The 27,994-nt window shown below is 41.2% G+C and overlaps 1 protein-coding gene across 1 annotated transcript in view; it reads right to left on the minus strand.

Annotated features, from left to right (window-relative positions):
- Positions 1-18,602: 18,602 nt before the first annotated feature.
- The window catches only part of LOC126416234 (endoglucanase A-like), a 129,239-nt gene continuing 119,847 nt past the window's right edge, over positions 18,603-27,994 (minus strand). Inside the window, exon 8 of the mRNA XM_050083845.1 lies at positions 18,603-18,996. Coding sequence (XP_049939802.1) covers positions 18,783-18,996 — 214 coding nt within the window. The 3' untranslated portion in view covers positions 18,603-18,782. The remainder of the gene's footprint in view (positions 18,997-27,994) is intronic.

The following is a 27,994-nucleotide window of genomic DNA, read 5'->3' on the forward strand; positions in this document are numbered from 1 at the left end:
TGTGTTCACTAACACTTGAATCGGTTTTGATGCTCGTTATTAACTCTGGATTATTTGTTGCTAGGAGGTCAAGTGTGTTTTCACAACCGTTTACTGTTCGCGTGGGCTCATGAACTAACCGCTCGAAATAATCTTCAGAGAATGCGTTTAGCACAATTTCGTTGATGTTTTATGCGTATCTCCGGAATTAAACATGTATTTTCGCCAACATATAGAGGGTAAATTAAAGTCACTACCAACTATATCGTATGAGTCGCGTTCGTGTTTGCAATCAAACTGAAGTTTTCTTTGAACCCTTAAGTATCTGTATCATCTGAATTGAGAGGTTAGTAACAGGATCCAATTATTTTATTTCGGTTGCCAACAATGACCTCTGCCCATATTAAATTATAGGAAGTATCTACTTCAATTTCGTGACAAGTTAAACTACTTCTAAAAGCAACAAACACGCCACCGCCAACCGTGTTTAGCCTATCCATTCGGGACACCGTTAGGTTCTAGGCAAAAATTTTGGCTGAGCTTATATCCGGCTTTAGCCAGCTTTCAGTGCATATAACGATTTTAGCATCAGTGCTTTCTATTAGTGCTTGAAGCTCTCGTACTTTCCCAACGAAGCTACGACAGTACACAACTGTTACACCAATGGTTCCTGTATCTACGTTCTTCCTGTGTTCAGCCTGAACCCTTTGGTGATGGCGACCCACCCCTCGCATCCAGACCTGGTCGACCAAATGGATATTGTATCTACTCTCGTTTTCGATTCACGTCTCTCGTGTCCCGAAGATGCTCAGCCAGACCAATCAGGAAGTCACACGGGCGTTACTCGTAGAACAAACAGACGGCCCGTTTCCCCGTAGATGTGCGCTGTCCGTGCTGCTTCGCACACTTCCTCTGCCCGGGAAACCGCCTCTACGGCACTAGTGGCAGAGATTGTGTTCCAAAAGACGTGGCGTGAGCTATCCGTCGCCCAAAGTTTCAGTTTCGTGTAGACATCCGAATTAATGGTACTGCAAAGAAATTTCGGTCCAGTGACACGTGTTTCTGTTACACCGCACCAGACGCGGGTTTTTTAATCTTGCAATGGTTGGTTACACACATTGTTAGGGTTCTCCAATGCCCAGTACATCTACATCTACGTGATTACTCTACTACTTACAATTAAGTACCTGGCAGAGCGTTCAATGAACTACCTTCAAACTTTCTCTCTATCGTTCCACTCTCAAATGGCGCATGGGGAAAACGAGCACTTAAATTTTTCGGTGCGAGCCCTGATTTCTCTTATTTTATCGTGATGATCATATCTCCCTATGTAGGTGGACACTAACAGAATGTTTTCGCAATTGGAGGAGAAAATTGGTGATTGAAATTTCATGAAAAGATCCAGTCGAAACGAAAAACGCCTTTGTTTTAATGATTGCTACTTCAATTCACGTATCATGTCTGTGACACTATCTCCCCTATTTCGCAATAATACAAAAAGAGCTGCCCTTCTTTGAACTTTTTCAGTATCATCCGTCAGTCCCCATCTGATACGGATCCCACACCGCACAGCAATACTCCAGAATAGGGCGAACAAGCGTGGTGTAAACAGTCTCTGTAGTAGACCTGTTGCATCTTCTAAGTGTTCTGCCAGTGAATCGCAGTCTTTGGTTTTCTCTATCCACAATATTATCTATGTGATCGTTCCGACTTAGGTTATTTGTAACAGTAATCCCTAAGTATTTAGTTGAATTTACAGCCTTCAGATTTGTGTGACTTACCAAGTAATCGAAATTTATCTGGTTTCTTTTAGTACTCATGTGAATAACTTCACACTTTTCGTTATTCAGGGTCAATTGCCACTTTTTGTACCTCACAGATATTTTATCTAAATCATTTTGCAGTTTGTTTTGAACATCTGATGACTTTACAAGAGCCAGCCGGAGTGGCCGTGCGGTTCTAGGCGCTACAGTCAGGAACCGCGCGACCGCTACGGTCGCAGGTTGGAATCCCGCCTCGGGCACGGATGTGTGTGATGTCCATAGTTACGTTTAAGTAGTTCTAAATTCTAGGGGACTGATGACCTCAGAAGTTAAGTCCCATAGTGCTCAGAGCCATTTGAATCATTTTCATTGGCGCAATAGGAAAGAGCTATAAACATCAAAATTTATATTCAGATTCCTTTTTCATTGAAATTTAATGGAAACAGCATGCTGTATCTCATAAAGTAATATTTTTGTTGAAATTCATGATTTTCTGTTTTTGTGTCCTAAAAGTTCGGAGGCAAGTTAAGTTCAAAATGGGTCTAAGCACTACGGGACTTAACATCTGAGGTCATCAGTCCCCTAGACTTAGAAACTACTTAAACCTAACTAACCTAAGGACATCACACACATCCATGCCCGAGGCAGGATTCGAACCTGCGACCATAGCAGCAGCGCGGTTCCGGACTGAAGCGCCTAGAACAGCAGAAGTTAAATCTCATAGAGCTCAGAGCCATTTGAACCATTTTTGAACTTTACAGGAGGGTAAATGACAGCATCATCTGCAAATAATCTAAGAGGGCTACTCAGATTGTCTCCTATGTCGTTATTATAGATCAGGGACAATAGAGGGACCATAATACTTCCTAGGGGACCGCCGGATTTTACTTCTGTTTTACTCGATGACTTTCCGTCAGTTAATACGAACTGTGACCTTTCTGACAGGAAATCATGAATCCAGTCGAACAACTGAGGCGATATTCCATAGGCAATCAATTTGGTTATAAGACGCTTGTGAGGAACGGTGAGAAAGTCTTCTGAATATCTAAAAACATGGAGTCAATTTGACATCCCCTTCGACAGCATCCATTACTTCATGAGTATAAAGAGCTAGTTGGGTTCCTCACGAACGATATTTTCTGAATCCGTGCTGACTATGTCTCAGTAAATCGTTTTCTTCGATGTACTTCATAATGTTCGAGTACAGTATATGCTCCAAAACCCTACTGCAAATCGAAGTTAGTGATATAGGCCTGTAATTCAGTGGATTATTCCTATTTCCCTTTTTGGGTATTGGTGTGACCTGAGCAATTTTTCAATCTTTAGGTACGGAACTTTCTGTGAGGGAGCGGTTGTACATAATTCCTAAATATGGAGCTACCTCGCGTTCTGTGAATTCACATGACTGGAAACATAAAACGATGCTTCATAACTCATGATTTAATGGAAAGGGTATAGCAAATCATCGTTAATCTTTTCAAAAGCCACGTGCAGTTATCTACACGTTACTGAACGTCATCCTTAAGACTTTTCCATATACACTGGCTACTCCTCCTATTTACGTGCGCCTGTTGGGACCTCAATAATTCTTCGGCGAATGTCTGTAGTAACTTCTGTTGTGCAAAATCAAGGAATTCTCCGTCGGTTTACATTTTGCACAGATCCGTAAATTTTTAACAGACTCTGTTTTAATCTCTTTGCTGGTAGCGCTCTATCTGGTTCCTTGACCCCGAAAATTTCACGAGTTTCCTTAATCAAACTTGTTTCCACATATTTTTCCACAATTTCAAATCTTTCTTCTATCGAGAAAGTCATTTTGTCTACAAGAAGGAGAAACTTCTAATCTCACTGATGAAATAAACTGAAATGCTGAGAGAAGAGTGCTAAATATCGATTATTGTAATAAAACTGTCTGTTGCTGTAGCTGTGTCTTCTGTTTCGGAATTGGAAATATTGCATTCGCATTGAAAAGGGAGTTGGATTACTTTTAACTGCGACACCCTTTACTTTGCTGTTCTTCGTTTGAACTGCCGACGGTTTCATTCGCATTATAGATAGGATGATCAGGATGAAATTATATTTATTCTACTGTTTTAAGGATATCAAAATCTTGCCTACGTCGACATTGTTAAAAACTTTCCCTCTAACCATTAAGGTAGGCTTTCTAAGATTAATGTTAGGGGCTTCCTTGCCTGCCATAGGCGACTGTTTATTAAAACGATGTGGTATATTGATCCACTCTGCGAACTGAAATACTAATATCCACATGTCGTTCACTGTAAATCCATAAAATTGCTTTCAGATTTCAAAAACATGATGAAGGAGTAATTATTCCTGTTCCTCATTGAACACAATCCATAAGCTTACAATAACCATTTCACAAGCTAGCGCATCGATGTTTTTTCCAGGTCTCTTCTTTTCAAGGTATTACGTGGAACGTGAAATTGCTTTGCTGCTGTACAAGAAGTCACCTTATTACTTTTTGCAGCTTAAGTACCGTTTCTCAACGCAAATGACCCCACGTTTCTTGCTCTGACTTCTGGACGTGTTTTCTAAGCATGTAGATGCAGCAGGCCGCTTTCAATCCATTTTTTGTATTTCGCCAACTATAAGAGAACAGAGATGAATTTAAATATCATTATTTAATTGCTTCAAAATCTTGAATGCTGTAGATTTTTCATTTAAATCTTTATTTGCCAAGATCGCAATGTATAAATCGGTGTATACTATTATTCACCCCATACATAGTGTCTTCAGTTCTGGATATTGTTATTAGAAGTCACAAATTTGAAATACTGTAGAACAATATCGCCTTAACAAGATCAATTATTAAAAAAGCATTATTCATTAGTTTGTTTGTTTTCAAGACGCGCCCATACAACCATCTTAGATTAGATTAGATTAGATTAGTTTTTCGTTCCATAGATCCGTGCTGAGGAGATCCTCGTGGATGTGGAACATGTCAATTTTTTTTAAAGCTGAAATAACAGTATTAATAGTATGAATATATACAACACATCATTTGTTTATATTAAAGCATTCGTCAATGGAGTAGAAGGAGTTGGCCACTAGTAAGTCTTTCAGGCTCCTTTTAAACTGATCTTTATTTGTAACAAAATTTTTTTATGTTTGCTGGCAAATTATTGAAGATGAGTGCTCTGGAGTAGTGGACCCCTTTTTGAATTAAAGTAAGTGCTTTTAAGTCCTTGTGCAGATCATTTTTGTTCCTGGTATTGTATGTACGAACTTGAGCTATTTGTTGGTAAAAGAGATATGTTATTTAGGACAAATTTCATTAAGGAGTAAATATACTGAGAGGCAGTAGTTAGTATACCCAGTTCTTTGAAGAGGTTTCTACAGGACGTCCGTGAATTTACTCCACAAATAATACGCATTACACGCTTTTGGACTCTAAAAACTTTTGTTTGACTTGAAGGGTTCCCAAAAATATGATACCAAATGACATTATGGAATGAAACTAGGCAAAGTATGCAAGCTTTTTCATTTTGATGTCACCTATGTCTGCTAACACTTGAATTGCTAATACAGATTTGTTAAGGCGTTTCTGCAGTTCTGTGGCGTGCTCCTTCCAACTGAATTTATTATCAAGTAGTAATCCCAGGAATTTAAGACTGTCAACCTCTACTATCTTCTCTTCTTCATACTTTATGCATATGGTGTGTGGAAACCTCTTACAGGTTCTGAATTGCATATGGTGAGTCTTTTCGAAGTTTAATGTCAATTAGTTGGCTTTAAACCATTTATTAATATCTTTCTAGAACTACATTCGACATACTATTTATTGCAATACTTGTGTCATCTGCAAACAAAACGAACTTTGCTTCTGGCAGTGTAACTGATGAGAGGTCATTAATGTACACAAGAAGAAGCAATGGCCCTAAGATGGATCCTTGTGGGTAATCACATGTAATTTCTTCCTGATGATGACTGATTACATAATTCACCAGTCCCTTGCACTGACACCCTTTGTTTCCTGTTAGCGAGGTATGACTCCAACCATTTTGCAACACTGCCCATGATACCATAGAATTCTAATTTATTTAAAAGGATGCTGTGGTTCACACAATCGAATGCCTTTGACAAATCACAGAAAATACCTGCTGCTTGTAACTTGTTATTTAATGAATTAAGTACATTTTCACTGTAGGTGTAAATAGCCTTCTCGATATCATAACCCTTCAGAAATCCAAACTGTGTTCTTGATAATATGTTATTTGTGGTCAGATGGTTGAGAAGCTGCCTGTACATTACTTTTTTTAAAATTTTTGAGAATGCTGGCAAAAGAGAAATCGGTCTGTAGTTTGATGGTATCTCTTTATCTCCTTTCTTGAATAGAGGCTTAACATCTGCATATTTTAGCCAGTCAGGAAATGTCCCAGTTACAATTGACTGGTTACACAAGTAACTTAGAATTGTACTAAACTCACAAGAACATGCCTTAATTAACTTTGCTGATATTTCATCATAACCACTAGAATGCTTTGTTTTTAAATATTTTATTATGGAAATTATTTCTTTTAGTGAAGTGAGTGACATATTCATGTACCTGAAGCTATTTGTAAAGGCTAGTTTCAGATATTCAAGAGCATTATTTACTGATCCTGACAACCCCATTCTATCAGTTATGGATATAAATAACCTGTTAAGTAGATTTGCCACACTATGCCCATCGGTTACTAATGTGTCATTTACCCTTAGTGCTATTTGCTCCTCTTCCTTTTTGGTTCTAGCAGTCTCCTCTTTCACCATATCCCATATTGTTTTTATTTTGTTCCCTGACATTGCTATTTTCTTCTCGTAGTGCATTTGTTTGGATGTCTGAATTGCTTTTTTTTTAATATTTTACAGTATTCCTTGTATTTAGCTAAATCATCAGCATTGGAGCTATTCTTGGTCGACAGATACATTTCCCTTTTTGTCTTACAGGAAATCTTTATTCCTTGTGTAATCCATTGTTTTATTATAGACTTCTGTTTAATTTGAGTAACTCAACAGTGGAATGTAATTTATGACGACACAATAGCAAGGACAACACAACACCTAGTACTCAAGCAGAGAAAATCTGCCACATGACGGGGAATCGAAACTGAGCCCCTGTAAAAGCTGTTGGGAGGATACAAACATGTAGTATACACATCATAAAAACAAGTAACACACTTAGTTACATCATCGTTAACATTCTTAAGAAAACGTTAACTCCAGAACAAAATTGGATCAAATTACATAGAAATGAGCCAAAGCCAATGTAAAGAGCAATAAAATTACAGTAAAAACATGCCTTACAGCTATTTTTACAATACATGCAAATGAAACATACTGCGTAAATATCGTTGCAGCAAACTGAATAAGACGTAATGTAAGCCATCGTGCTCATTCACAGTGTCAGAGTTAACCAGACCAAGACTCGCGTTCCATATACGTGCTCACAAATTAGTGAAAGTGACACCAGGTGGCAGTAAAATACAATGAAGTGCAAATATAATGTAGTCTAACAATTAAAAGGTGGAAAATAACCAATAGGTATTTAAAGGCAAGTATTACAACCAACAGCTATAACTATAAAATTATTACAACTGGTGTAATTGAACTGAAGCTGCACGGACAGAAAGGGCGCGATATTACGAAAAACTTATAACGTTACATAAATATAATTGACACTAATAGTATTTTACTTTTTACATTCTTCATCACAAAAAACACTATTATATATCCAGAGGCTAAATGAACGTGCATTCAACTGCACTGTACAATACACCAACCAGGAGAAACAAACTCTACTGATAATAGAGGTTTTATAACTACCAGCCAATGTTGCACATCTAATGTTTTAAGGGACATAGAACAATACATACAACTTTCAGTTACATTTCGTCGTGTGAAATAAAATCGTTTCAATAATTGGCTTGTAGTGGAAGTGTTATGGAGCCTGATGTCTATGTGGGGCATTAAGTGACTTTCACGATATATTCTGGTTGTTCTTGGTAGTGTTGATTACATGAAGGTCATTTCTATATTATGAAACATAGAATAGAGTAACCGTCAAAGCAGGAAACTAAACAGCATTAACAACCCTCAAGTGCTGTCATCTCAGACAACCACTGACAGACCAACTATAAAGGCCTGTTGACCTTAAATTAATAAGTGGTAGCATAAGAAATGTGTTCAATAACAACTCTCGCCAAATACAGTATACAATTTAAAACAACAACCAGGCTCTAGATGTATTCTATTTTGTTCTGCACTTGATATTTCCTTAAGAACGCTAACACTGTTACCCATTCTCTTGATATTGGAACTGCATGGTTGTACCTCGCTACGCACAACAGTTTTCGCATAATTCCTCTCGTTAATGCAATTTCACTCCGGAGAATGCATAATTTGTCGCCTTTATTAACCATTTCCAGATGTGAAGATGATCATTTACTCGATTAAAACTCAAAATCAATGCATTGTGATGCAGGAAAGTAAAGAGTTTGTTAAAACAACTACATAATTCGCTCTCTCCATGCCGAATATGTCAGGTAATCACAATCATTCAAAAATCATTACAAAGGGATAGGCTGACGGATGGTAGTTTCGTATGTAAAAGGATTTAGATGTCAGTCTGTAAAATTATGTGATCAGTGTGGAAGTAGCTCACTCTTATTGGGGTAAACAGATTGAAAATGGACTGTTAGGAAAAGTGTCCACTTTTCCCGGTAGACACAGTATCGGGATTATTGGTTTCTCAGATGAAACTATGAAACTGAAAGAAACAACAAGCAACTACATTTGTAAGGATGCTGTTTAAACAATGATGCTTTAAAACGCTATTACCCTACGTGTATGTGAGGCTAAATAACTTACATCAGAGACTGAAAATAAAAGAACTCTTTATTAATAAAAAGAACTTTTTATTAATGTAACTTCAAGGCAAATAATTTGCTGTGGGTACTTTTCCCACCATGGTCATTTACCCACCTTCCCCTACACCTGATATGTGGTGTAAGGTTCACATCAGTCACATTCATTGCTTCATCTTTAAATGATTGTGTGTAAATAGCTTAGAAACATTGTGCTATGTGCCGTAAGCTTCCATAGTAAAGAGGCTTCCATTCTTACAATATGTAATATGCCAGGGTACAGGATTGGAAACAACGGCTACATATACACCAGAAGATAACCATACGACTTTCTGCCAAAATGCAGATCAGTACTGTGTGTGCTTAGAAGGAGAATAAATTCCAATAACTCGATGATTAAAGAATCTTTCGTACCAGAAGACAGAAAGAAAAACGAGTACGGCACTGTTCCAGCATCTGGGTATGTTGTTCTGTCAGCTGTGTAGTGTGACGTAAAGTGCCATACAATGGATTTTCGACGGTTTGATTGAACACATGTTGACGCAGCTCAAGAGATCGTATATTCTAAAAAAGCACAGGCATAGAACAGAGGAAGGAACCGAAGAAAGAAATAGTTCCCCTCGAGATAGTTTAGATACTTCCGTAGTACTTCAACAGTGCTCTGACGGTGACCAATCAACAGAATAGAAGTGTCTTACAGGAGGTAAGATCCTTAAATTTACAAGGGAAGGGGTTCACACGTACGTAGCCAGTTTACTGTATGGCTGCTTTGGAGCTGAAGCATGCAGAGATGTTCCTGGATGTGACGCCTCTTGTAAATGGCCAGAGTTTTAGCGGTTTATGGAAAATGTTGCATGTTTAGAAGTACTAGCACAACATAAAAGAATTTAGATTCCTCGTATAACTAACGTAGGCCACAGTTTTTCGTACCATATCCTTGCAATACGACTGCTTTAATCAAGCCTCACAAACTCAGAGAAAGTGGATGACAAGAGAAACCACGTCACTGGGGCTCGGGCGCCCACAACACTACTTACTCCCAGATCTCGCCAAGTATCTATGGCCGCAGAAGTTGCGTTGTGTAACAGTAATCCATAACATTCAGCAACCATTCTCATGAATCAGTCTATAAGTAAAAATTTTATCAAAATCTTTATAACGGCTCCTGAGATTAGCCATCAGACAGAAACAGAAAAAACTGCTGGGAAACAATAATTTATAATGTGAAAAGATGCATTTATCAGAGCGTTTTCCTCTGTAACTTACAAAATGGTAAGTGAAAGGAATATTTATAGATAGGTAAACATAAGAAACTTTACTCCTCTTATAGAGAAACGCACACGGTTTTTTTTTAATCTTTTCGCACGGAGTTACAGCAAATAAGTTTTCTAAATAGTATGTATTTGATCTGTCAGATAGCTGATGTATTTGAACCGGCTTTAAAATTAAAATTCAGTTTTTACCATAGTTGGTAAAAGAGACAGAAAAGTACAAAATTTTATGAGTGGATTCTACACGCTGAATTCAATGTTGCTGGTGTCCCGGAGCGACGAGCTTCCGGTATCCACTGTTTGACGTCATGTTGGGTTAGAGTGTAGCAACAGGTACGATGGAATCCGTAAACAAACGAAGTTACGTCTGCCTCATGTATTCACATGGTGAACATGGCGTACATCTCCAAAGACCACATTGACGTGTAGCTGATTCTCGGTGAGTAGCTACACGACGGCAATCTACCGTGAAACATCTTAATCGATGAGCTTCTTGAGTTATTGCGTTCTAACGTTCTGAAGCACGATTTTGAAAAAAAGTTGTTTCCGAAGGCATGGCTGTAACAGACGAAAACCAGCAACTTGTGATGAAATGCAAGTGTTCGTTTAAACTTCAATATACCACGGTCCTTGTGTCAGCTTGCGAGAAGTTCCTACAGTCAGTGGTCAGACCTATATCTGTATGGCGAATGCATGTGGCCCAAAGTTTCGTACGTACCTCCTGTTCCGTACACAAGGGGTGCATGGACACGATTTCAATCAGAGATTTACGCACCTTGAGTAGACCATTAATAACTTCCCTCTGGGTGTCTAAAATATTTTTATATTCTCTAATAAATTTACGTTTACAAATAACAGTGCAGTGAACCGTCATAATATGCATAACTAGGCCAGAGGAAATCCTATTTTATTTTTGGAGTCAATATAGATACACCATCAGTGTATAGACTGGAATGCTTGGCAACGAAATAATCGACTGACACTACTTCACAAGAACTCTGACATTTGAGAAGTGTGGTGTTTAGTTTTCAACACCGATCATTTTTTACATACTATGCACATGGCATTGTAGAGAATGTTTTTTTCGTAATATCGTCGTCGTCGACGTCGGCTGATACTCGTATTCGAGTTTTCATTTCTCTCCTGAGATTTCCTTTGTCACGGTTCAGGCGTGGAAGTGTCGTTGATGGCTTAGCAATCCAATCCTAGCGTGGAACAGGCGGCCACAGACATTACAGCTGATGGAAGTTGGAGGACGTGGCTGAGCCTGGAGGAGTTTACGTCTCCGGCGTTTGTCATCCTCCATTCTTCGACGTTCCAGCTCAAAGTTTTGAAGAGCATTTGAGGCAACTGATCGCCATCGACTTCGGTCTTCTGCTATTGTGGACCAGTTACTCAGATCGATGTTCAAGTTTTTCGGATTTTTCTTGTACTGATCCTTATAACGTTAGAGAGGGGCACCTCGTGGCCTTTTACCTGTGCTCACTTCGCTGTACAGCATTTGGCGTGGAAGTCTGTCATTTTTCATCCGCTGGATATGTCCGACCCATCTGAGTTGATGCCCAATGATAAGAGCTTCCATGCTATACATTTTTGCTTTCTCAAGAACAGCCGTGTTGGATATGAAGTCATCCCATTTCAGGTTCATGATATATCTTAGCTTCTGTTGGTTGAAACGTTCTAGTTTCTTCAGATCACAGCGATATAACGTCCAGGTTTCGCAACCATATAGCACGGTGGAAATGACTACAGCTTTGTACACCATCAGTTTGGTGTACAGTGTTAGGTCTTTATTCAGGAAGACACGCTTTGTAAGACGTCCAAATGCTACATGGGCAGCACGTAATCTATTCTCCAAATCTTTTCCAGATGAGCAGTTAGATGACAGTATGTTTCCCAGGTAGAGGAAATGGTCCACTTGTTCCAAGGGTGTATCATAAATGGATATGCTGTAGTCAGGAACGGAGGAGCCAGGAGTTGGCTGCGCCATCACCTTTGTCTTTGGAATATTGATGGAGAGACCAAATCGTTCGTACGCCCTGCTGAAGGAATCAACTGACAGCAGCAACTCTGCAGGTGAATGAGCTGGAGAAGCATTGTCATCAGCATACTGCAGCTCTGTCACACGAGTGGTACTGGTGAACCTTTTTGAATGGAGTCTGGACTGGTTGAATAATCCTCCATCAAACCTGTACTTTAGTTCTATTCCTGCATTGTTTACGGTTGTCTCGTAAAGCATAGCTGCCAGATACAATGCAAATAATGTTAGTGCAAGAACGCATCCTTGTTTAAGCCCACTTGTTATTGGGAATTCACCAGTCGTTTCATTCTGGCAGAGGACCTGTCCAGTCATATCATCGTGGAGAGCTTCAATCAGGTCAACAAAATGTTCAGGGCAGCCGAAGTGTTTTAAGACTATCCACATGGCTTCTCTGGGAACTGTATCAAAGACCTTTTCTAGATCGTAGAAAACAAATAGTAAAGGCTTTTGCTGTTCTCTGCACTTCTCCTGTAGTTGTCGTGCACAGAAAATCATGTCAATTGTCCCTCTTGAAGGTCGAAACCCGTATTGAGACTCAGGTAGTATTGTCTCTGAAAGTGTCTGGAGGCGATTTAAAAGGATTCTTGCAAAAATTTTGCCAGTGACAGAGAGTAGAGATATTCCCCGGTAGTTATCACAGACGCTTCTGTCGCCCTTCTTGAAGATGGTGACAATTGTGGAGTTCTTCAAGTCAACTGGTACCTTGCGGGTTTCCCACATTAATAGAATGAGTGAGAATAGTCTAGTTTTTAGAGACAAGCCGCCACCCTCAATAAGCTCCATCGGGATGCTGTCAGGTCCAGGAGCCTTCCCAGGTTTCACACTCTTGAGTGCCTTGCAGAATTCTTGAAAAGTTGGAGGATCAGCCATCCAGTGTTTTGGAGGGTGCTGTGGGACATTTTTGAGAAAATCTCTAGCGGCAGTAGAAGGGCGGTTTAACAGTGAGCTAAAGTGCTCTTTCCAACGATTTAAGATGTCCTGTCTTTCAGTAAGAATGGTGGAGTTGTCAGCAGCTTTCAGTGTTCGTGATGAGGAGCGGATAGGTCCATACAGCTCTTTAATACCAGCGTAGAAGCCACGCAGGTTCCTTGCATCGGAAAGATTTTGGAGTTTTGTGGCTTTCTGTTGCCACCATTTGTTCTTGATTACTCGTATTTCACTTTGACATTTCTGCTTGAGTTCTTGAAAGTGTGCTTTCTCTTCTGCGCAGGACGGATCTTTAGCAAGGGATAGGTAAGCATCCCGCTTTGCATTGATGATGGCTTGGATTTCTCCATGGTTGTCATCAAACCAATCACTTCTTTTCCGTGCACCAATACCAACAACATTCTCAGCAGTTTCTTTGATGATGTTCTTTAATGTGGTCCATTCTTTTTCGACGTCATCCGTGGTTGCTGGAGCTTTGTTAAGTTGTTCAGACAGTATGTCTTGGAAGTGTGAGCGAACGTTTTTGTTGTTCAGGTTGCTTATGTTGAATTTTCTGCGTGGTGGGTTTGCAAAGTGGGATCGTGGCCTGCGATACTTTGGTACTCTCAAACGGCTGACTAAAAGTTTATGGTCAGTCCAGCACTCATGGATGTTTAGTGCTGCTTTTTTGATGAGAATGTCTTTCTTGTCACGCTGTCGCGAAATAACGTAGTCTATAAGATGCCAATGTTTGGAGCATGGGTGTTCCATGTGGTCTTATAGCGGTTACGCAAACGGAATTGGGTATTGGAGATGAAAAGCTCGTGATCAGCACATAGACCAAGAAGTAACAATCCATTTGCATTGCAGTTTCCCACCCCTTGTTTATCCATGACCTCTCTCCAAAAACGGTTGTCCCTTCCCACTCTGTCATTGAAATCACCAAGTAAAATTAATTTATCTTGAATGGGTATTTTAGAGAGAGTACTGTTCAGTTGGTGGTAGAACTGATTCTTTGTGTCTTCATCACTGTATAAAGTAGGAGCATATGCAGAGACGAAGGTGATGAATCTGTCTGAACCAATGGGTACTCTAAGAGTCATCAGTCTTTCATTAATTGAGACAGGTGTAAGTCGAAGATCTTTCACTATTTTCGTTTTTACGGCAAATCCTGCACCATGGATGCGTGGTTCTCCTGCAGCCTTTCCCTTCCAGAATATGGTGTACCCTGAACGTATCTCACTATGTGTCTCTCACCTGAGAGTCTTGTCTCACTCAAGGCAGCTATGTCTATATCTGGCCGGGCTTGTTCTTGGGCGATAAGAGCGGTTCTTCTCTCTGGCCTGTAATTGTTCACGTCCAGGAGGGTCCTGACATTCCATGTCCCTGTTGTCATAATCATTTCATTCTTTTGTTTACGTCCGCAGTATAAGGAGTGACCTACTGGGTGCGGATTTCCAGCCCGGTTCAAGTGTGACTTCCGAGGTTTAGCCCACATTTTCTAGGGCCTTCCCCATTCAGGGTGGGCAGCGGCCATCCTAAATAGGCCTGCCCAGTCGCAGATGCAGGACCGGATTCCCGAGTAGTCACACGGGTTCTCAGGAAGGCGACCATCACGCACCTGCCGCCAATGTGCTGGTCCAGACTAGTAGCTTCCAGCCTCACTCGGAGCCTGCTACCATCGTCTTTATCCCATCGCCATTGGTCTTTAGAGAAAATGACAGGAGAAATTGCCATTTGCGTGAATTTGTTTAAGGTGGATTACAGCTTGCGAGGAAGTGACCCACACACTATGATTCTGGAACAATTCATCACGGCACATATGTATGTGACATGTGACTTCCGGTACCAGAACTGCAACGAACTGCCGCGATCTCAATGATGGCTGAGCGGCGCCTTTACAGCCAGTTCGTCTGGCATGACCTCTTCCGCCTCCACGATCGTTGAGAACCTGGGATATAAGATTCTTTTTCCGCTCGCTTCGCCGTTGGATCGAAGGGTAGATAATAGATACTAGAGAGGAAAGTGAAAAGACACCCTTGGGCCTCGGAAACCTAATACCGTTGGGGTCGAAGAAACCAAGAGTTGGCCGAGGGGGCCGGATAGGAAAGGAAACAGGAGAAGCCTGACACAAGTAAGTGGAAGTAATGCCAGGCTTAGCTAAGGGCCCGTGTGGTTGCCACCCACATACTCCCAAGACGGGAGCCCCCTGCACACAGGTCAATATTATTGTCACTACCTTTCATTTTTCTGACTAGTAATTCCAAGCTACGCCAAACTCAAAAAATATCCCAGCAAGGAATACCATGTATAGCGATCCTCCAGTTTCATTTAAACAAGGGTCATCAGTGCGATTCCCTTTTCTAAGTGGCCACAGATGGGACGCATCTGTCTTCATTTGTACTGGAATAACAGGACTTGTAAGAGGCCTAGTTGCATCTTCCTGTGTCAAATCAAAACAACGACTTTCTAATATTTCACCAACATGGCGTCTTTAAGTGACGTCGCCATCCCATCACAGAGGTAACACGCAGATCTTGAGTTTGCTGCTTTTGCTGTGAGGCTATAATGGAAGTACAATGAAACAAGCTAAGTTTCCTTTTCACTGAAATAATGAGTTCCGTAGCTTATAGGGATGTCAACTACTTTTTTTTACTCTACTCGTTCTTCTTTCTCATGAAACAGTAAACTCGACAATAATTTAGCGTAATAATGCGCACACCTATAGAGATCACTCGAAAAGTTAGGAATCATTCTTAACGGGCACAGTACAATTCTTTGTCAGCCTCAAACCAAGTAACAATATTATCGTACCACAAGTCAAATTACGCTTTCCTCAATAATAACTGCTCACGGACTCTTCAACTTAGACGCACCCTGGATTACATCCAACTTAGCAAAAGAACTATACTCTCTTCTGACTTAATACTGAACTGTTTGGCGTGAATGAACTTGCTAGTCACTCCATTGACAAGAAGCTGATGACACATAAGTGATTTGGCTCTTCCTACTTCCTCAGTTGTCTACGGCACGCACCGAGCGAGGTGGCGCAGTGGCTATCACACTGGACTCGCATTAGGGAGGTCGACGGTTCAAACCCGGCCCAGGTCATCCAGATTTAGGTTTTCCGTGATTTCCCAAAATCTCTCCAGGCAAATGCCGGGATAGCTCCTTTGAAAAGGCACAGCCGAGTTCCTTCCCCATTCTTCCCTAAACAGATGGGACCGATGACCTCACTCTTTGGTCCCCTCCCCCAAATTAACCAACAACAATCTACTGCACGCCGTGTGGTTGTTTAGTGGACACAGGAGCGAGAAGCACATACTGTTCATGAACAGAGAATTCCGGCATTAATTTATTCTGTACCTGATAACAAATAATAAAAACAATACATAACTTTGTTACTGTAGTCTGCAGCGTCATATTTGAATGTAGAAGTATATACAGATAGAAATGATTTATAAATCTGTCACCTTTTCTATTCAGAAAATGTCGAGGCCTGACCAGTATGAAGGTCTGTAAATGTTATTCAACTGGCGAACACATAAAATGGACTCAGTGCATGAGCGTTCGAAGTTAATTAAGAACACCCTCCGCTGGAGCTCCGGAGAGGGGCTGTTCGCACATCGTGGGCAGCGGTGTAATCGTTCATGGGAGCTCTCTCGTGCCGCGGTGTCGGCTGTAGGAAACGCGGCATTGTAACTGGCGGCGAGCCTATTTGAAAGTGCGGCCGACTGGATAGCGACCAATACCAGATAAATGTTTGATGAAATCATAGCAGTCGCAGTGTTTCGATGAGTTGCCTACTCGTCATCGTAAGGCGGAGTGACTTGGTCTGAAGATGTTGTGTAGAACGATCTTTGAAACTTTGCGAAAACACAACGCCACCCACGACTTGGTCATAACCTGGAAATATTTCATAAATGAAAATCACCAAGACAGCCTCCGTTCACGTATAATAAAGTGGCGTTTTCATTACTGTATCTTTACTGAACTGAGATGTGATATGTGGGAATGAAGCCATGGCTCCAAGTACCAGATATTTTACAACCTGAGGTTTTAGGAGATCTCAAGATAACTTTAAAGAAGTATAGCCAACAAACAACACTGGCATATTAGAAATATACTGTTTTCAGTAGGATCTGTATCTAATTGGGCTCAAATTTCACACAAGAAATGGCAGAAGCATGATGGGGCAATACATTTTGTTCCTGCTGTGAGACAACTAACGAACCAGTATGATCCAAGGCCGAACACAGCTTTTACCACGCCCACGAAAATCACCTATGTTAATCTTCTGGATTTTCTGGATTGGGTCGCCTGAAAAGTGATTCGTACAGCTCTCTTGTTGGTAGGGAGAGAATATATTTATTCTTTAACAAATTTGTCATTAAAAATATATCGCTTTTTCAAACCAACAGCTCAATTCATGGAATCAATACTAGAAATAAGAGTAATCTTCACAAGGATTTAAAGTCACTTAGTCTAGTACAAAAAAGTGTGCATTATTCAGGAACACACATTTTCAATAACTTGCCAGCAGCCATAAAAAGCTTAACAACCAATGTAATTCAGTTTAAGAGAAGCCTAAAGGATTTATTGATGGCCAACTCCTTCTACTCCATTGATGAATTTCTCAGTAGAACCAACTGATTTGTGTGTGTATATATTAGTACAATATAACTTTTGCAGAATTTCAGTGCAGTAATGTGTTCATTGTAATTAAGTGTGTGTGTGTGCGTGTGTGTGTGTGTGTGTGTGTGTGTGTGTGTGTGTGTGTGTGTGTAAGTACAATCTAACTTCTGCACCATTTCAGTGCAGTCATGTGTTCATTTTAATAAGTATTATAGTAGTTATATTACACGCTTATTATCTTATAAATAAATAAATAAAACTTTTTTATTTTAAATTCAGTGCATTAGTATTTGTGAAATGCTTCTTTCATATAGTGTTCATTAAAAAACGACGATCATTCCACTTGGGACCTGTGGAATGGTGCATTGTTTGAGTTGTAAATATTTGTCATGTATTGTTGTTTTTCTGACATGTTCTACATCCTACTCAGTACGGATCAATTGGAATGAAAGTAAATCTAATCTAATCTAATCTAAACCGGAAATGCGAACTGTACAATTTAGCAACATTTACGAGACGACCTTTGGGTTTTATAAAAATTTCTTATCCTGCTGCAGAGAAGATTGCAGTATTGCATAACAGTACGAGAGTGACACGTGTAAATCTAAGTTAATATGAACAGTTAATGTACTTGTTTACCTTGTTAAGGCTGGCAATGTTTCATATTCGTGCCGAACTTGAAGAGGTCGTAATGGAGGAGATTACGTATCAAATACGTGTATACTGTCTAGGCCAATAGTTAATAATGAAGTCAGTGGCTCCTCCTAATAACATATTCTGAGATTGTGGACACACATTTTAGTAAGTGTGTTTTCAGTCATCTTATTTTTCATTGTTAATTATGATTTCCTGTGTAGATTGTGTCATTCCAGTGATGGTGCTTCAAGGTGTGCACTTTTAGTGGTTAAAAACAGTCTTGGTTGCAATTTTAGTTTTTTATTTTTCAACGACGCGTCCATCTAGAAAAGATAACCTGAAGATGCCTAAATATGGCGAAACGCGTCGTTGAAAAATAAAAAAACTAAAATTGAAACCAACACTGTTTTTAACCGCTACTGTTAAGCACTGGTTTGCTGTATGCCACACATGGATTGGAAGTTCTTAAGTGTGCGCTTTTCACAAGTAGAGCAACAAAATACCATAATAGTGTTTCACAAGAAGATTTATTAATGTTGACACTAGCCTTTTTAAAGAGAGGTGACAAGCTTTTCTTCTGAGATTTAGTTGTTAGCGGTAACACAGCGTGGACGAGGCCCATATTACAAGAAATAACGATGAGTCATTGAGCCGGGCGCCGCTGTCGAGATTGCAGGGCGCCGGCCGCTCAATAGCCCAGCTGCTTGAGGGCGGCCAGGACGCCCATGAAGGGGGCGTTGTAGACGATGCACACCTCGTTGTGGACGTAGTCGGTGCGGTCGTCGTTGTAGTCGTCGTTCTCGCCGGGCCCGCCCACCAGGGCACCGGTCACCTCATGCGGGTTGGGATCCGTGGTGCTGTACTGCGTCCAGTCACAGGTGGCGGGCAAGTCCGGGCACGACCTGTGGATGCGTTTTTCTGCGGTCAGCAAAAGTAGCACGTGCTTGCAGTACGCGTCTTCATAGTTCTCCGAAAGGCACGCGACAGTGTACCGAATTAAGGCATGCGTTCAGTAAGTAATGCAACACACTTTTTTCTCGGCCAGTTTCGACTGAAAAAATGCTGAATTTATTGTGGGACATCGTAGAACATGCCCGCTTCATCCCCTATAGTTTCACGAAGTCCCGACAGGTGGCAGCATTAACGTAGCCTCCAAAGTGGTGTCTGTAACAGCGATGCGTTCCAAGCCGCTAGCTGTCACTGAGTTCCTTTTGGCGGGAAACCAGAGCGTGGCAAATATTAGCAGGAGCTTGCAGAACGTCTATGGAAAGCTGGCAATGAATAAAAGCCCTGTGAGTCGTTGGGCGATGTGTCTGTCATCAATGCAACAATATCACGCAAATCTGATCTCCCGCGTACCGGCCCGCCGCAGGCAGCTGTGAATCCCGCAATGTTGGAACATGCGAACACTCTCATTCGAGGTGATCGATGGATCGCAGTCGAACACCTCACTCCAAAACTTGCGGTCTCTGAGACATTCACCCACGAGTTGGAGAACTGAAAGGTATGTGCCCCCTGGGTTCCTCGGCGCTTTACAGAAGACCATAATGAGCAACGAATGACCATAGGCGCGAAGCAGCTTGCGCTTTACGAGTCTGGTCGTATCAGTTTTTTGTCGAAAGTCGTCACAGAGGATGAAACATGGGTTCATCGCTTTGAACAGGAAACACAATGGCAATAGATGGAGTGGAGCTTAGCCGTGTGCAGCTCACGTTGATACCGTTCATAGCTTGGCATCTTGTAATAGCGATAGTGGCGTCTCGTTTTCTTCGTGTCTTCACTGGCGCCAATACGTTTGCTCGCCTTGTCTGTCCGTGAGTGGCAGCACCAACGCTTATCGATTTGGGTAGCTGCGAGAGCGATGTCTTCGTTGCACACCGAACCCTGGAGGTTTAAGTTGGCTGAAGAGTTAAATGCTGATGCAACCTCGACTATTCTAAAATCTCACCTTTGATCGGCCGGTTGTTGCTCCCAGGGCCGTTGATCCTGGCAGCAACGAGTGAGGTGTTTCGAGGCGGTGAAATATTAAAGCCGTCTTTCTCTATTTGTTATTCATGATTGAATTTAGTATTTTTCTTATTAGTGAAGTGCAACCAGCAGTATCTTCTGCATTGTGGCCGGCTAACGCCCCAGTTACCTGCCCTGGAGGTTAGCGTACTTCTCCACCACTGTACCTTTCCTCATAGTGTTGATGCTGTCTGACACGACGTGTAGTTCGACAGCCTCTTGTATTGTGCTGCGCATATTTTTTGGGAGGTTTACCTTGGTTCTAGTTTTTCCTTCCGCCTTGGGTGTTTTCTGAAGACGTAGTGCTGTCTGTCTTTTCGCCCTTGCCTAAGAATATTCCCTCGTTGTAGCGGTGACAGGACATTAGGCGAATTGGTTAGTCGGTCGCTAGCCGCTTAAGCTGCCCCTAGTTGAGTCGCCATCCTGTTACGTGAGTACAACTCTTGAATGCGTGTCTCACCTTAGCTTATGTATGAGTTATCCCAGGCCGACCCTTGGAACACTTGCTGAGAACCGCTTGTCCTGATTCCTCAGATTGTGATGTTTATTTTAAGGATATTTGTGATATTCTAATTATTGTTGGTGTGTTCTTCAGCCGAGCAATAATTTCAGTTCTTTCGCAATAAGGCCTTCAGCCGTGTTACAGAAAATTTTTTTCCATACAAACTTGTCTTACGGGCAAATTATTTGTTGAAATGTGTGCTATTTGGAATTGTTCTTCTAACTTCTAATTCAAGCCTTCAGCCGTTTGTTGTTTGAAGCTGTTTGTGGCCTTCAGCCGAGCAATTATTTCACTTCTTTAGTGATAAAGCCTACAGCCGTTTTACAATAAGTTTTTTTAAGCAAATTTGTTTTAAAAGCAAGGTATTTATTTTGAAAGTGCTGTTTGGAATTGTTTTCCTGACTTCTAATTGAGGCCTTCAGCCGTTTCTTCTTTGACATTGTAGTGGCCTTCAGCCGAGTAATAATTTCACTTCTTTTATAATGAGGACTTCAGCCGTGTTACAGTTTGTTTTAAAACGAAGTATTTATCTTAATATGAGCTATTTGGAATTGTTCTTCTAATTCAGGCCTTCAGCCGTTTGTTGTTTGAGGTTATTGTTGGTGGCCTTCGGCCGCAAAATAGTCGACCTTTTTCCCTGTGATAAGGCCTTCAGCCGTCATACAGTCAATTGTGTTTTTTAAGACTTCGTTTTAAACTTTTAATTTCTTTAAATAAAGTTTACGTATTTGTTGTGAAACCGAGAGTAACTGATTACGGCCCCGTCCACAATCGTAACCTTATCCTGTCCCATCCTGAGAAACCAGCTCTCAGGCACCACACCACTTCCCCTTCGAAGGAAAAGCTCAAAGCCGCAACATTGCTGGTAAAGTCATGGCGACTGTCTTCTAGGACTCTGAAGGGACTATTCTGTTTCATATTCTCCCTCAAGGCGCAACGATCAAGTCTGAAGTGTGTTTTACTACCCTCAGAAAATCGAAGAAATAACTTCAGCGTGTTCGTCGACGCAAAAATGGAAATGAACTTTACTTCTCCATGAAAACGCAAGGCCTCAACCAAGTCTACGCACCCGAGAGAAGCTCCGAAATCTTCACTGGGGTCATCCACTCTACAGCCCGGATCTCTCACCTTCTGACCTTCATCTGCGTGGCCCAATGAAGGATGCGTTCCGTGATAAGCAGCATGTGAATGATGGGGAGGCTACTGATGCAGCAAGACGTTATCTGCTACGTCGACCAGGAGAATGGTGCCTTACAACCATACATACATACCACTAAGGTGGTGTAAGGCCGTCACGCTGAACGGAGATTAGGTTGACAGCACGAGTCACTAACGTTATTGGTACACGCCCGCTTCCACCGCAATTTCAACCTTGGGTTGTGCTTAGACTGTTCTGATGGATGGCTGCGAAGCACTGCGTTCTAAAGACCGCCCATCTGTATTCATGCGGAGCCATACGTGGCGCACTACTAAGCCCGGACCGTTGTTATCCTCTATACGAGGCTTTCTGGCAAATCTAGGATTGAAGAGGATATTCTCTTGCATCCCATTTACCAGAGGTGCTCTATTTTAATATACTTTTAACCTATTTATCCCCAGTCATACATCCTTTGTAGACTCACATTTTAATATGCACCTGAAGATGGGACGTATGTCCTAAAACCGGGTAGTGAGTTCCCTTTTAGAAATAAATAATTTTTACAACTATAGCGGATTTTATCATTGACAATGTGCAACAGTTGTGGATGTCCCTTGAATAGGAACGTGCGTAAAATAGGAATTTGTAGCCATAAAAGTGGGGAATCACATGGTGCATTGGAATCCTGAATGAAATTAACCTGCTTCAGGAGAAAAGAAAAGTGTGTTACAGTACTTCCTGAACGACCCTCGTACGAGGTGATTTCCAAATTTTCAACTTCACTGTTGTTTAACATTACATGTAAGGATGCACGTTTTCTAGTTGTTTGCGCAATACACGCAGAAATAGTGGGGCATGCTTCCCTCAACCTAGGAGTGACACGTCACTAGCAAATAACGATAGTGTTCGTAATAATAAATACATAAAGCTATAAGCCTCTTTGAGAGAATGTGGAACGAGACACGGAGCAGTAGGGCAAGCACCGCTACATCTGGTGGGAGCCACAACTGCAGCTTAGGGGAGTGTGACTGACTGCAGACACAGACCAAGCGTGTTGGCTTCTCCAATGCTCCAACTGCAGTTACAAGTCAATCTTGCTTGTGATCTGCGGCTACAATAATTAGACAGGAGTCAGTCTAGGAAATAAAGATCGCTGCTGTTTGCAGCAGTGCATAAAGTGAGTATAGCACCACATCTCAGAACACTTCAAAAATTCAGAAACAGTCCGGAAAGCGATTTTTTTTTCAAACGAAAAAAATTGCCCTTCAGTTTGTAGCGATGCTCCGTATGTCTACCCAGATACTTTTCGATCTTTGCAGCACACAATCCAGCATTATATATATATATATATATATATATATATATATATATATATATATATATATATATATATGCAAAACGAGGATAATGGAATGTAGTCGAATGAAGTCGGGTATTGCTGAGGGAATTAGATTAGAAAATGAGACACTTAAAGTAGTAAAGGAGTTTTGCTATTTGGAGAGCAAAATAACTGATGATGGTCGAAGTAGAGAGAATATAAAATGTAGACTGGCAATGGCAAGGAAAGCGTTTCTGAAGAAGAGAAATTTGTTTACATCGAGTATAGATTTAAGTGTCAGGAAGTCGTTTCTGAAAGTATTTGTATGGAGTGTAGCCATGTATAGAAGTGAAACATGGACAATAAATAGTTTGGACAAGAAGAGAATAGAAGCTTTCGAAATGTGGTGCTACAGAAGAATGTTGAAGATTAGGTGGGTAGATCACGTAACTAATGAGGAGATATTGAATAGGATTGGGGAGAAGAGAATTTTGTGGCACTACTTGACTAGAAGAAGGGATCGGTTGGTAGGACATGTCCAGAGGCATCAAGGGATCACAAATTTAGTATTGGAGGGCAGTGTGGGGGGTAAAAATCGTAGAGGGAGACCAAGAGATTCATAAGGATGTAGGTTGCAGTAGGTACTGGTAGATGAAGGAGCTTGCACAGGATAGATTAGCATGGAGAGCTGCATCCAAACAGTCTCACGACTGAAGACCACAACAACAACATATATATATATATATATATATATATATATATATATATATATATATATATATATATATATTGTTGACATATTTCCCAATACCATTGTTAGCATCATATAATTCACTCGTTTCCGAACTTCCTTTCTAAATACAAAAGTAACAGCGAATGGCCAAAGAGCTCCATCGAGCGGGGACCACCGACAACAGTGTGTGACTTAATAGAACTCTACTGCCAGCATTATGTTCTCTCAGTTTAAATGACACTGTCACTTTAACTGTATAAAGCAATACTGGAAGACCAATGATTATTTACAACCAGTTTTGGTTGAGACACTAGTCACTGTTCTAAGTAACTAATGCATGTTATAAGCTGATGAGACAAAATCCTATAACTACTCTTACTAAAACATTCAGTGTTATTATGCAGTTGTCGGATAAACTTCTTTTTGATACCCAACTTACAGTCTGGATCTGTGGAGGACATATTCAGCGGGATTTGCAGATGGACACTCTCGCTCGCTAGTGAAGTCAAATTCCGTTTCGACCCGCTCCCACGCAAAAACGTGACGTCACATGTTTCTAATGCTCAAGCGCAACTGGTCGCTATCAGTTACTATCCGTAGCTATTCTGATCCCATGGTGTAATACTGTTACACATCTTCATCACCGTAACACAAGTACCACTCGGTTTCATACCATTCATTGTATGGCCTTTGGTAATACGAGTCAGGAGGGATACCCGTGGTCTAGGGCTAGCGTCTTTAATTCATAATCAAAACGTCTTCCGTCCCGGGTTCGATACCCGCCACTGCCTAAATTTTGATAAATAATCAGCATTGGCGGCCGAAGACTTTCGGCATAAGAAGTCAGCCTCATTCTGCCAATGGCCTTGGCGGAGGAGCGGATAGAGGTTCAGGACACTCTCTTGTCCTAGGGGTGGGAAATTGCCAATAAAGGCGGAAGAATCAGCAATGATCAATGACATGAGGATGCAGAAGGCAATGGAAACCACTGCATTAAAGACACGTAACGTGTATCCACAGGACATGTGGCCTGTAATTGAAGATTCATTGGCAAAAGATTCCGGAATAATCCCCCATTCGGATCTCCGGGAGGGGACTGCCAAGGGGGAGGTTACCATGAGAAAAAGACTGAATAATCAACGAAAGGATAACGTTCTACGAGTCGGGGCGTGGAATGTCAGAAGCTTGAACGTGGTAGGAAAACTAGAAAATCTGAAAAGGGAAATGCAAAGGCTCAATCTAGATACAGTAGGGGTCAGTGAAGTGAAGTGGAAGGAAGACAAGGATTTCTGGTCAGACGAGTATCGGGTAATATCAACAGCAGCAGAAAATGGTATAACAGGTGTAGGATTCGTTATGAATAGCAAGGTAGGGCAGAGAGTGTGTTACTGTGAACAGTTCAGTGACCGGGTTGTTCTAATCAGAATCGACAGCAGACCAACACCGACAACGATAGTTCAGGTATACATGCCGACGTTGCAAGCTGAAGATGAACAGATAGAGTAAGTGTTTGAGGATATTGAAAGGGTAATGCAGTATGTAAAGGGGGACGAAAATCTAATAGTCATGGGCGACTGGAATGCAGTTGTAGGGGAAGGAGTAGAAGAAAAGGTTACAGGAGAATATGGGCTTGGGACGAGGAATGAAAGAGGAGAAAGACTAATTGAGTTCTGTAACAAGTTTCAGCTAGTAATAGCGAATACCCTGTTCAAGAATCACAAGAGGAGGACGTATTCTTGGAAAAGGCCGGGAGATACGGGAAGATTTCAATTAGATTACATTATGGTCAGACAGAGATTCCGAAATCAGATACTGGATTTTAAGGCGTACCCAGGAGCAGATATAGACTCATATCACAAAATAGTAGTGATGAAGAGTAGGCTGAAGTTCAAGACATTAGTCAGGAAGAATCAATACGCAAAGAAGTGGGATACGGAAGAACTAAGGAATGACGAGATACGTTTGAAGTTCTCTAACGCTATAGATACAGCAGTAAGGAATAGCGCAGTAGGCAGCACAGTTGAAGAGGAATGGACATCTCTAAAAAGGGCCATCGCAGAAATTGGGAAGGAAAACATAGGTACAAAGAAGGTAGCTGCGAAGAAACCATGGGTAACAGAAGAAATACTTCAGTTGTTTGATGAAAGGAGGAAGTACAAACATGTTCCGGGAAAATCAGGAATACAGAAATACAAGTCGCTGAGGAATGAAATAAATAGGAAGTGCAGGGATGCTAAGACGAAATGGCTGCAGGAAAAATGTGAAGACATCGAAAAAGATATGATTGTCGGAAGGACAGACTCAGCATACAGGAAAGTCAAAACAACATTTGGTGACATTAAAAGCAACGGTGCTAACATTAAGAGTGCGACGGGAATTCCACTGTTAAATGCAGAGGAGAGAGCAGATAGGTGGAAAGAATACACTGAAGGCGTCTATGAGGCTGAAGATTTGTCTGATGTGACAGAAGAAAAAACAGGAGTCGATTTAGAAGAGATAGGGGATCCAGTATTAGAATCGGAATTTAAAAGAGCTTTGGAGGACTTACGGTCAAATAAGGCAGAAGGAATAGATAACATTCCATCAGAATTTCTAAAATCATTGGGGGAAGTGGCAACAAAACGACTATTCACGTTGGTGTGTAGAATATATGAGTCTGGCGACATACCATCTGACTTTCGGAAAAGCATCATGCACACAATTCCGAAGACGGCAAGAGCTGACAAGTGCGAGAATTATCGCACAATCAGCTTAACAGCTCATGCTCGAAGCTGCTTACAAGAATAATATACAGAAGAATGCAAAAGAAAATTGAGAATGCGCTAGGTGACGATCAGTTTGGCTTTAGGAAAAGTAAAGGGACGAGAGAGGCAATTCTGACGTTACGGCTAATAATGGAAGCAAGGCTAAAGAAAAATCGAGACACTTTCATAGTATTTGTCGACCTGGAAAAACCGTTCGACAATTTAAAATGGTGCAAGCTGTTCGAGATTCTGAAAAAAGTAGGGGTAAGCTATAGGGAGAGACGGGTCATATACAATATGTACAACAACCAAGATGGAATAATAAGAGTGGACGATCATGAACGAAGTGCTCGTATTAAGAAGGGTGTAAGACAAGGCTATAGCCTTTCGCCCCTACTTTTCAATCTGTACATCGAGGAAGCAATGATGGAAATAAAAGAAAGGTTCAGGAGTGGAATTAAAATACATGGTGAAAGGATATCAATGATACGATTCGCTGATGACTTTGCTACCCTGAGTGAAAGTGAAGAAGAATTAAATGATCTGCTGAACGAAATGAACAGTCTAATGAAGACACAGTATGGTTTGAGAGTAAATCGGAGAAAGACGAAGGTAATGAGAAGTAGTAGAAATGAGAACAGCGAGAAATTTAACATCAGGATTGATGGTCACGAAGTCAATGAAGTTAAGGAATTCAGCTACCTAGGCAGTGAAATAACCAATGACGGACGGAGCAAGGAGGACATCAAAAGCAGACTCGGTATGGCAAAAAAGGCATTTCTGGCCAAGAGAAGTCTACTAATATCAAATACTGGCCTTAATTTGAGGAAGAAATTTCTGAGGATGTACGTCTGGAGTACAGCGTGAAACATGGACTGTGGGAAAACCGGAACAGAAGAGAATCGATGCATTTGAGAAGTGGTGCTATAGACGAATGTTGAAAATTAGGTGGACTGATAAGGTAAGGAATGAGGAGGTTCTACGCAGAATCGGGGAGGAAAGGAATATATGGAAAACACTGATAAGGAGAAGGGACAGGATGATAGGACATCTGCTAAGACATGAGGGAATGACTTCCATGGTACTAGAGGGAGCTGTAGAGGGCAAAAACTGTAGAGGAAGACAGAGATTGGAATACGTCAAGCAAATAATTGTGGTCGTAGGTTAAAAGTGCTACTCTGAGATGAAGCGGTTAGCACAGGAAAGGAATTCGTGGCGGGCCGCATCAAAACAGTCAGTAGACTGATGACCAAAAAAAAAAGTATGAGTGACTGCGTGTACCTTAATCTTACCAACTAAAAGCCGGTAGTCTTCATGCAGCACAACATGTGCTCCAAAAGCTTATTTGTCCGTTTCTCCCCCCTCTATAGTTGCCCTTGTGTTCTTATAGTCGCCGTTCAACCGTTCTTTTAGTAGTACAATCGTACGTCTCCACAACTACTCAGTAGCCTGTAAATT

The sequence above is a fragment of the Schistocerca serialis genome, chromosome 8 (genome assembly GCF_023864345.2).
Source record: "Schistocerca serialis cubense isolate TAMUIC-IGC-003099 chromosome 8, iqSchSeri2.2, whole genome shotgun sequence".
In the NCBI taxonomy this organism is placed as follows: Eukaryota; Metazoa; Arthropoda; class Insecta; order Orthoptera; family Acrididae; genus Schistocerca; species Schistocerca serialis.